The sequence below is a fragment of the Chiloscyllium plagiosum genome, unplaced genomic scaffold (genome assembly GCF_037043375.1).
Source record: "Chiloscyllium plagiosum isolate Xiang-an unplaced genomic scaffold, Cpla_swu_hap1 HiC_scaffold_6, whole genome shotgun sequence".
Taxonomy (NCBI): Eukaryota; Metazoa; Chordata; class Chondrichthyes; order Orectolobiformes; family Hemiscylliidae; genus Chiloscyllium; species Chiloscyllium plagiosum.
Genome location: NW_028270144.1, coordinates 33,751,112 through 33,763,333, shown reverse-complemented (window position 1 = coordinate 33,763,333; position 12,222 = coordinate 33,751,112). Strand labels below are relative to the sequence as shown.

Here is a 12,222-nt window from a genome sequence, read left to right as displayed (position 1 = left end):
ATCTGAGCAAGTGGTGGTGAGGTGCCTTTTTGACTTGTCGCAATCCCTGTTGTGGAGGTGCACCCACTGTTGTTAAAGAGATTCCAGGATTTTGATTTATCTTGGAAGGGATCCTGCAGCCAGTGATGTTCCTGCATGTCTGCTGCCCTTGTTCCTCCTCTTAGCATAAATTGTGGGTGTGGAAGGTGCTGGTGATTGAGCACTGGCAAGCTGTTGCAGTTAGTTTCATAAATGATATGCACTGTAGCCACTGTTTCCTAGTGATGGATGGGTGCCATCAAATAAGCTTTATCTTTGATGTGGGTGATTATGTGGGAGCTATAATCATCCAGGCAAGTGGAAAGTAATCCACAATGCTCCTGAGCTGTGCCAGGTAGGTGGAGGTTAGACTTTGAGAGTCAGGAAATGAATTATTCACTGCAGACTTCACAACTTCTGTTTCACTCATGAAGCTAATGTATATGGTTGGTGCAGTCAATTTCTACTCAGTAGTAACCCTAGGGATGTTGATGGTCAGGTATTCAGCAATGGTGTCACAGAATGTCAAAGAAAGAAAATTAGGTTCTCTTTTGTTGAAGAATTGTCCAGCACTTGAATGGCACGAGTATTACTTGCCACTCGTCAGCCCATATCTATGTACTGTTCCAGTTCACTGCACTGAGACAGGGACCGCTTCAGTATCTGAGGTGATCAAATGATATAAAACACTGTGCAATCAGCAAACAACCTAACTTTATAATGGAGGGAAGGTCATTTGTTGAAGTAGCTGAAGGTGCCAAAAATAAAATTGAAGCTTTTATTGAAGTACTCATGAGGACAAATCATAAACGCCAAATTAAAGTGAAAAACAACATTTATACTGTATGAGGGCATTATGATAATTGGTTGGCAATGGTCTCTGATTGGTGGATTGCTATGAATGATTCAATGATGACTGACCATATTTTGATTAAATTCTAAATAAGGCAGTTTGACTATGCTTTGAAAAATGAAGTAGAGAATGAGTACCACCTACTCTGTTGAGCTGAAACAGGTGCCGTGTGTGCACATCTTCTTTCTGCCTACAAAGAATAGGGCTTTGTGTATTAAGCACTACATTACTTGCTACATCAGCACCTTCCTTTCATATCTGTATAAATGTTACTTGTCTGTTAATATTGTCACTACAATTTGTAGTGAATTGTCCTGATGAACGTAAGATAAACCACCCGACGCCTGGAAGAAGAACGCCTCATCTTCCGCCTCAGAACACTTCAACCCCAGGACTTCAATGTGGACTTCAATAGTTTCCTCATTTCCCCTTCCCCCACCTCACCCCAGTTCCAAACTTCCAGCTCAGCAATGTCCCCATGACTTGTCCTACCTGCCTATCTTCTTTTCCACCTATCCACTCCACCGTCCTCCTTGACCTATCACCTTTATCCCCTTCCCCACTCACCTATTATACTCTATGCTACTTTCTCCCCACCCCCACCCTTTCATTTATCTCTCCACCCTTCAGGCACTCTGCCTGTATTCCTGATGAAGGGCTTTTGCCCGAAACGTCGATTTTACTGCTCGTCGGATGCTGCCTGAACTGCTGTGCTTTTCCAGCACCACTAATCCAGAATCTGGTTTCCAGCATCTGCAGTCATTGTTTTTACCGAGTAAGATAAAACATGTATTATTTCAGCAACAGACCATTACTAAATATATTAGATCATGTTTGCACCTAGAACTCCACCGTAACAAACCTGTGCATTAATGTTTTGAGTTCAGATGACTGGCCTCCAGAAATCGCAAGCATCTTCTTTTATGGTAAGTATGACCCCACCTCCCACATGACTCCTGTTGACCTCAATTTTATTAGGGCTCCAAAGCACACTTGGTCAAATACTGTCTTTGTGCCAAGCAATCACTCTCACCTTATCCTAAAATTCATAATCTCGAGTGCTGACCAAAAAAAAGAACTTAACCCACGGTTGGAGAGAAATACTTACATTGAACAACATTTCAAAGCAGATTATAAAGGGAAGAGCTGAGTGATCAGCATTAAACTAAAGAGAACACACGATAGGAAACAAAAATAAACAACTGAAATGTTCAAGAAACAGGCAGATGGACAGCAAGGTAAACTGCTTCAAATGAAATATGCAGAGGCAATTTTTGTTTTAAAAGACCAAAATTTTGTATCACCAGTATTAAATGTTTTTTTAAAACAACACGTGAAAAACAAAACAATCTAATTCTACTTACCCGTACAATCAGGATCCATTTTATCAGAGACAATCCAAACCCACAGATTGCACCATAACGGCCTGCTATGGTATTAGTGAGGCAGAATGACAAACAAAAGCCAATCCAATTAAACAGGAATGCCACTGGAGAAACAAAATAAATACTTGTAAACTTTCAACATTTTCTCAAGTACAAACCTTGCCCAAATAACTGAAGATTAACATTTTTTCCATGTTACATGATTTACTTACTTTTTTTTAAAATGAGGAAATCTATTCTTCAAAAATAGACACACATCTCGAACCCTTTCATTTTACAAGGATCTATGCTTGTGCTCATAGAGTCATAGAGATGTACAGCATGGAAACAGACCCTTCGGTCCAACACGTCCATGCCGACCAGGTATCCAAACCCAATCTAGTCCCACCTGCCAGCACCCGGCCCATATCCCTCCAAATCCTTCCTATTCATATACACATCCAAATGCCTCCTATTCATATACACATCCACATCCTCTGGCAGCTCATTCCATACACGTGCCATCCACTGTGTGAAAAAGTTGCCCCTTAGGTCTCTTTTATATCTTTCCCCTCTAACCCTAAACCTATGCCCTCTAGTTCTGGACTCCCTGACCCCAGGGAAAAGACTTAGTCTGATATATGATGTAAACGTTAGGGCCCCAAATACCTTAAACTATTTTCCCAGCTTACTTTAGCCAGCCCTGCTTTCTTGTCCACATTATTACCCCACTTAAGGTTAAAACACTAGCTTCAAATTCACCTTTATTACCCCTCTAAACCTCCAAAAATGAATGTGAATTTTCATCATTTAAGATTACTGCTATCCAGGGATACCATTTTTAATGTGGTCATGAATTAATCCTGTCACATTGCCAGATCCAGTATAGTTTACATTCTTATTTGTTCGAGAATGTGCTATTGAAAAAAAAAACTGTCATGAAAACATACTGACTTATCATCAAGGATACCTATGGAAATCTGACTAATCCAATATACATATGCAGGTTAAAATCACCAATGATTATTACTGTACATTTCTCATGAGGCCCCATTATGTATAACTATCCTATAGTGTGGTTAGAGATTTTTTAAAGCACTCCAACCAGCAATTTCTTACCTTAACTATTTCTCATCTTCCTCTCTTTCTATTACACTAATGTCATCCTCAATCAACAGACCTATCCCGCTAGCTTTTCTTCTGCAACTCTTAAATATTCAGAACGCAGATTTTGTTACCTTGAAGCTATATCTTTGCAATGGCAATCAGATCATATGCAGTTAATACTGATTGACAGTGCAAATAATCTGTTTCATTATGAATGCCATGTACATTCAGATACAGGGTCTTTAGTTCTGTCTTTTAACTTTTGGAACCTCTGATTTTATCTGTTGATGCACTCTAAGGTTCATACACTTTGTCCTTTACAGCTACATCTGACCACTGGATTCTCCTTTTCCACAAAACTTTCTCTTCAGCCTGGAACAGACATCACAAACCTTGGCATGAGTAGACCACACAGTTATCCAGCCCTGCATTCTTCGGTTGCAAAGAACTGTGACCATTTCCTTGACTATGTTATTCCCTTTTACCATAGCTTTCTGATTAACTCTCTCTTCTCCAATGACTTCCAGTACTGCGGTGCCATGATCAATTCATGCATCACTCTGCAAAAACTGCTTTCATCCATCAAGGCTGCAAGAACCTTGAAGCTGTTAGACAATTAACAAGACAGAGGCTCCTCCAATTCTACATGTGCGGTCATGTTACATGCCTCACTCTAGTCACACACTCCTGTCCCTAACCATAGAGTAGATTCATCTGATCATACCATGAGACAGTCACACTCTTGCAACCAACGTGTCCAGCTAACTTTCCCTTCCCTGATATGTCAGTGTAAATAACTTGGTCTCCAGCTCAAAATTGGAAATCTCAGAACTGCAGATGTGTGCGCCCTGGATCACACCGGTATCTAGGAACCCTCATATCCTGCAGTTACAACAAATCACCTGTCCTGCCATCTTTATTAAGAGATAATTAATTTTGTTTGTATTTAACTAATAAACCTCACTATTCCCACTGAGCTTTATTAGAAGCAGTAAACTTTACTAATACTAATAAGCCCTTAAAATGACTGATAAATTCTGAGTTTCAAAAGATGTGAGCAAAATAATAACTAAACAGTGAAGTGTTTTCTTGTGATGTTACTTTTTAATTAATTTGAACCTTGGAACACAAACCTTGGAATAGGGCTTCCAAGAACTCCAAGTAGGGTTGCAAGCTGGGGTTGTGTGTTCTGAGGCAGCAATGGCCACCCATGGAACTCTGGCCAAGTATCCCACTGGCCCTTGTTTACATAGTCCTCCTCCATCCACACCCTGCAGTTCACACTGAGGAGTGATAACAATTTTCAAACTTTGAATTGTAGACATAGTTGGAAAAGGTTTGGGAAATACTGCCTTATAACATAATGAAACTTTAAACATTCACTCCTCCCACCAACAACTGACAGTGGCAGCGGCGTGTATCAAGTACAAGATGCACTGCAGCATCTCACCAAGGATCCTTCAACAGCAGCTTCTAAACCCACAATCTCTACCATCCAGAAGAACAGGCATTGGACGGCAACACCATCACCAGGAAGTTCCCCTCAAGTCACATACCATTCTGATTTGGAACTATATCTCAAATCACTGTCACTGGTGAAAAATCCTAGAATTCTCTTCCTACCAGCATCAGAAGCATACTAAACCAAATTTACCACAGTGGCTCAACAGGGAGCTCACTAACAACTTCTCAAGGGCAAATTAGGGTTGGACAATAAATGCACATCTTAAGAAAGAATAAAATAAACATACTGAAAGTAAAACTCAAATCATACATGTTTTTTAAGCTCTGAGAATACTTTGTATGTTAGAGATTTTAACAGAAAATGACAAATAGTGCAATTCTGGGTTAACATAAAAAGTGCCAAAGATCTGTTGCATGATAGGTATTAGTACCTCCAAGCTATAACCTCCATCAAAAAGTGGACAAAAAAAAATCAACTCTCTCCACGAAAGGACATTCACAAATGCAACTCAGGAGGACAGCCGAGCATGTGACGATGGTCATCCAGATCAAACTGCTCATCACATTGTGCATGAATATTTTCGACAAATATGTGCTGCAGGATTCAAGGCAACCCACTGAACAATATACATAGTTAGTGCCATGTCCAACATGGACTGAGACTTGTAAATCTGCAAAATAATAAACACTATAAAGGGAGCATTAAGGCCAAGGCAAGCAACAAGATGGTAAATCAACTTATCAGATCAATAATGGGTAATGATCTCACGAGGCACTGAGGGTGTCAAGCAGGCCTTATCCCATAATAATCTGTGTGCTTCTGGCTACACAAAAAAAAATTCAAGGGTGACGCATTGTGTACTTGGCTGTATATAGTAAACTTTGAAGTGAACATTCGCAGTGGATGCTGATGCTGTTAAAGATGTAACTGGGTAGCAGTATAATAGACTGGAATTTTTAAAAAATCGAAACTGGACCTGTTCTACTGACAGCAGAGCAAGCTCTATAGATGGCAAGGATATTAATGATGTAAGGGTGAGAGCAATAACAATTAAAAATACTATACGTGAATGCACGAAGCATTAAACAAAAGATGGATGAGCTTGAGGCTCTTTTGGAAATTGGCAGATACGATATTCTGGGGATAACTGAGACATGGCTTCAAGTGGACAGGGCCTGGGAAATGAATATTCAAGGCTGCACGTGCTATCGTAAGGACAGACTGATGGGCAGAGGGGGTGGGGTGGCCTTGTTGGTAAGGGAGGATATTCAGTCCCTTGCGCGGGGGGACCGAGAGTCAGGGGATGTAGAGTCAGTGTGGATAGAGCTGCGAAATACTACGGGTAAAAAGACCCTGTTGGGAGTCATCTACAGGCCCCCAAACAGTAGTCTGGATGTCGGATGTAAGTTGAATCAGGAGCTGAAATTGGCCTGTCGCAAAGATGTTACTACAGTTGTTATGGGGGATTTTAACATGCAGGTCGACTGGGAGAATCAGGATGGTATTGGACCTCAAGAAAGAGGCTTTGTGGAGTGCCTCAGAGATGGATTCTTAGAGCAGCTGGTGCTGGAGCCGACCAGGGAGAAGGCAATTCTGGATCTGGTACGGTGGCACAGTGGTTAGCACTGCTGCCTCACAGTGTCAGAGACCCGGGTTCAATTCCCGCCTCAGGCGACTGACTGTGTGGAGTTTGCACGTTCTCCCTGTGTCTGCGTGGGTTTCCTCCGGGTGCTCCGGTTTCCTTCCAGAGTCCAAAGATGTGCAGGGTCAGGTGAATTGGCCATACTAAATTGCCCGTAGTGTTAGGTAAGGGGTAAATGTAGGGGTATGGGTGGGTTTCGCTTCGGCGGGTCGGTGTGGACTTGTTGGGCCAAAGGGCCTGTTTCCACACTGTAATCTAATCTAATCTAATCTAATCTAATTGGTCAGAGACCTCGAAGTGAAGGAGCCATTGGGAAGTAGTGACCATAATACTTCAATCTGCAATTTGAGAGGGAGAGGGTACAGTCGGAAGTGACAGTACTTCTGTTGAATAAAGAGAACTATGGAGTTATGAGGGAGGAGCTGGCCAAAGTTCAATGGTGCAATACCTTAGCAGGGATGACCGTGGAGGAACAATGGCAGATATTTCTGTGTATAATGCAGAAGTTGCAGGATCAGTTCATTCCTAAAAGGAAGAAAGATCCCAGGAGGAGGCATGGGCGGCTGTGGCTGACGAGGGAAGTTAAGAAACATACAAAGTTAAAAGAGAAAAAGAATAACATAGCAAATATAAGTGGGAAAACTGAGGACTGGGAAGCTTTTAAAGAGCAACAGAGGATTACGAAGAAGGAAATACGCAGAGGAAAAATGAGGTACGAAGGTAAATTGGCCAATAATATAAAGGAGGATAGTAAAAGCTTTTTTAGATATGTGCAAGGCAAAAAAATGGTTAGGACTAAAATTGGGCCCTTGAAGACAGAAACTGGGGAATATATTACGGGGAACAAAGAAATGGCAGAGGAATTAAATGGGTACTTCAGATCTGTGTTCACTGGGGAAGACACAAGCAATCTCCCTGAGGTAACAGTGGCTGAAGGACCTGAACTTAGGGGAATTTATATTTGCCAGGATTTGGTGTTGGAGAGACTGTTAGGTCTGAAGATTGATAAGTCTCCGGGGCCTGATGGTCTGCATCCCAGGGTACTGAAGGAGGTGGCTCGGGAAATCGTGGATGCGTTAGTGATTATTTTCCAGAGTTCGAGAGATTCGGGGTCGGTTCCTGAGGATTGGAGGGTGGCTAATGTTATACCACTTTTTAAGAAAGGTGGGAGAGAGAAAGCAGGAAATTATAGACCAGTTAGTCTGACCTCAGTAGTGGGAAAGATGCTGGAGTCTATTATAAAGGATGAAATTACTGGATAGTAGTAACAGGATAGGACAGAGTCAGCATGGGTTTATGAAGGGGAAATCATGCTTGACTAATCTTCTTGAATTTTTTGAGGATGTAACTCTGAAGATGGACAAGGGAGATCCAGTAGATGTAGTGTACCTGGACTTTCAGAAAGCTTTTGATAAAGTCCCACATAGGAGGTTAGTGAGCAAAATTAGGGTGCATGGTATTGGGGGCAAAGTACTAGATTGGATTGAAAATTGGTTGGCTGATAGGAAACAAAGAGTAGTGATAAACGGCTCCATTTCGGAATGGAAGGCGATGACCAGTGGGGTACTGCAGGGATTCGTGCTGGGACCGCAGTTTTTTACAATATATGTTAATGATATAGAAGATGGTATCAGCAATAACATTAGCAAATTTGCTGATGATACAAAGCTGGGTGGCAGGGTGAAATGTGATGAGGATGTTAGGAGATTACAGGGTGACCTGGACAAGTTAGGTGAGTGGGCAGATGCATGGCAGATACAGTTTAATGTGGATAAATGTATGGTTATCCACTTTGGTGGCAAGAACAGGAAGCTAGATTACTACCTCAATGGAATCAATTTAGGTAAAGGGGCAGTATAGAGAGATCTGGGTGTTCTTGTACACCAGTCAATGAAGGTAAGCATGCAGGTACAGCAGGTAGTGAAGAAGGCTAATAGCATGCAGGCCTTCATAACAAGAGGAATTGAGTATAGAAGCAAAGACGTGCTTCTGCAGCTGTACAGGGCACTGATCAGACCACACCTGGAGTACTGCGTGCAGTTCTGGTCTCCAAATCTGAGGAAAGACATTCTGGCTATTGAGGGAGTGCAGCGTAGGTTCACGAGGTCAATTCCTGGAATAGCGGGATTACCTTACACTGAAAGACTGAAGCGACTGGGCTTGTATACCCTTGAGTTTAGAAGACTGAGAGGGGATCTGATTGAGACGTATAAGATTATGAAAGGATTGGACACTCTGGCAGCAGGAAACATGTTTCCGCTGATGGGTGAGTGCCGAACCAGAGGACACAGCTTAAAAATACGGGGTAGACCATTTAGGACAGAGATGAGGAGAAACTTCTTCACCCAGAGAGTAGTGGCTGTGTGGAATGCTCTGCCCCAGAGGGCAGTGGAGGCCAAGTCTCTGGATTCATTTAAGAAAGAGTTGGATAGAGCTCTCAAAGATAGTGGAATCAAGGGTTATGGAGATAAGGCAGGAACAGGATACTGATTAGGAATGATCAGCCATGATCATGTTGAATGGCGGTGCAGGCTCGAAGGGCTGAATGGCCTACTCCTGCACCTATTGTCTATTGTCTACTATGAACACGTTTCTCAGTTAAATGGTCCATATTACCTTTCCTGCTTGCCATTTGACATTTTATCTGTTACTTTGTTCAAGAAATGGAAGGAATAGACCTTTATTAAAATCTGCTGCTGTTACTTCACAGCCTGTATACCTTTACGATAAGGTAGCTATTGTATTAATAAATTCTCCCACTCATTGCATATGATCACATCTTTCCTTCAACATAAACCTTTTGACGCCCCTTCCCTGTAACAAACTGTATAACAGATGTTCAATTCCTTGCCACAGGCTGAATTTAATTCCTATTTGGATCAGACATCGCTAGATTGCGAGCACTCTCACCTCTGAGGCACAGGTTTCTAAATTGAAGTATCACAGGTCTTGGGTACAAATATCAAAACTGACAATCCAGTACAGGGTTGAGAGTTTTTAATTGTCAGAGGTGCTGTCTTTTGGATGAGATGTTAAAGCTAGGACCTTCCAAGTGGACATAAAAGATCCCATGGCATTATGCCATTAAAAAAAACATAGCAGTCCTTTATCATCATCACAAAAAGGTATCTGATAATTATCAAGTAGCTTTAGTGCGACCTTGCTGTGTTCAAACTGGCTCTGAGTTTGCTAAATTACAACAGGAATTCAAATTCATTGGCTGAAAAGCATTTTGCGAAACCTGTTGCATGAAAAGCGTGCATTAGTTTTGCCCCAATATCATTCAACCACAGAAATATAACTTTTAAATAACCCACAGACAATCACATAGTAATAACAATGAGAAGCATTCCTTTCTAGAAAGATCTGTCTTCAGAAATGGTTGATTTATCATGGTGGTAATAGGAATTTGAAAAGAAATTGATAGCAACTCTCAAACATTTGAGTGAGATGCATACATATAAATGGTATCTTCCCCCACTTGGTTTGCCTCAAAAGTTTACAATGCAGCGATCAAAGAGGTGAAAACAAGAAGGAACAGTGTGAACAAATTAAAAACTAAAGAACAAGAATGGGTAGGGAAACAAATTATGAAGGTAGAAAAAGTGTGAAAGAACATGGGGCAGGCAGAGAAGCGTGTGAAAGAGAAGTGACTGTGAAGCAGTGGTGAGTATGTATTCCAGACACATTCTAGACTTTCACCAGGCAGTACAATTGTAACAGACATGTAAGAAACCCAAACAGGGACTGCAGAATGGCCCCAGCGTAGGGCAATAAGTAGGTAGGGGCAAGTGATGGGTGGGGAGGCAATGTCAGAGACCTAATTTTTAAAAAAAACATAAGAAATTTCATACCAAAAGTGAAATTATGGAAAAGTATTTAAGTGAAGGGTGAAAGAAAAAGGAAACAAGAAAGGAGACACACAGAAAATGAAGGAGATAGTGTAGAGGTTCAAATGGCCTGAACCATACAGAAAAATGGGGCTTTACTTCTCGATAGCCTGAACAAAACAGGAGATAAAGGGTATTCCTAATACAGTATATGAGGTCAATGTGCTTCGAATAATGCAGCATGATATGCATATCAGAAAGATGTTTAAAGTTAAATACTCAATACATCAATCACAGTCAAAATTTTGGAGGAATCTGTCAAAATTAATACAGAGGTATTAACTAATGATTCGTACCAAAAGAAAGAATAGAGGGCATAATCTTTTTATTCAATAGTAGGTTGTACAGTCAAAGTCACAGAAATGTACAGCACCAAAACAGCCCTTCGGTCCAACTCGTCCATGTGGACCAGATATCCTAACATAATCTAGTCCCATTTGCTAGCACTTAGCTCATATCCCTCTAAATCCTTACAATTCATACACCCATCTAAATGCCTTTTAAATGCTGTAATTGTATCAGCCTCCACCACTTCCTTTGACAGCTCATTCCACACACGCACCACCCTGTGTATGAAAAAGTTGCCCCTTAGGCCTTTTTTTATTCCCCCCCCTCCCCCCCTAAACCTGTCCCATCTTGGGGGGAAAAGACCTTGTCTATTTATGATTTTATAAACCTGTATAAGTACACAAGTCAGCCTCCGACACTCCAGGGAAAACAGCCCCAGACTATTCAGCCTCTCCCGAAAACTATTAGAAAACAGCTTTGTTGGAGGACTGCGATATTGAAACTGCAATGGAATCATCTGAAATGGCTAGCTATCTAAAAATATGAGACAATGAGAGGATAGGTAAAGAAAAATAAGCAAACTGGCATCAATTGAGATTCTATTATGGGTACAATGGGTCAATGACTTACTCCTACGTTGTAATTTCATGATCCGAACTTTGATCTTATGTGAAGATTCAGCAGCAACATACATTTGTGAAACAGAGGTCAAGCTAGTGAATCACCACAGTAAACTGAGTGGTTCCTTAAATATCTTTCTTTTGTCCTTGGAAGGACTTTGATAATATCCTGATTCAGATGAAGAAATGAATGGGTACAGAAGCTTTCTTGTCTAATGAAAAGGGAGTCCATTCAGATTTCAAGCATAATACACCTATCTGAAGCAGAAACAGATAGATGTCTGGATAGAGTTTGGCCTGTTTGCAACACAATCAATACTGGGTCCAGTCATTTTATGCAGCCTCTTTAGGTGCCAGTGTGAGAGAGCTATCCTCTGAAATGGGCAAACATGTGTCAGCTACCAGGTGTGCAGGTGTTCTGATCGCATGAAAGAATTCCCCCTTGCTTATTAACATCACAGAACAATGCTGTCTTTTCAAATGCAAAGCTAAAAGCCTCACTTAAGGATTCCACCCTCCCCAACTCCTTAAAAACAAATCTCGTTAGGCATAGTCATATTAGTCAAGAAATTGTAATGCTCAAATCAGAGACCTTTCTAAAAACGTTGAAGAAATTATTGTCCCAGCTATGCAGTTTCTTCAGCTTTATACAGATAGGATAGGGGATTGTGTATCACTAGCCAGCAGAACAGCTGAAGCTTAGAGTAAGAGTGTGCCTAATACAGAGGAACCTCAATTATCCAACATTCGATAACCGAATTTCGGGTGATCTGAACAAGATTGCAAGGTCCCGATGCGTGGCTAACTATGTTATCTTGCATCGTTAACCAAACAAAATACTCCCTGCCTCTGGCCTTCAGATAATCAAGGTTCCTCTGTAAATAACACCCAACACAATATCAAATTTAACCAAGCTCCTACAATGTTTGAAGACTATCTGAATTGAGAATAAAAAAGAACAATTGTACAAGTTGT

The 12,222-nt window shown here is 41.2% G+C and overlaps 1 protein-coding gene across 2 annotated transcripts in view; it reads right to left on the bottom strand.

Moving 5' to 3' along the window:
* Positions 1-12,222, bottom strand: part of ndfip2 (Nedd4 family interacting protein 2) — a 108,956-nt gene that overhangs the window by 24,902 nt on the left and 71,832 nt on the right. For both annotated transcript variants that reach the window (XM_087987978.1, XM_087987979.1), the window contains one exon: positions 2,236-2,360. In XM_087987978.1, the coding sequence (XP_087844104.1) occupies positions 2,236-2,360 (125 nt within the window). The remainder of the gene's footprint in view (positions 1-2,235; positions 2,361-12,222) is intronic.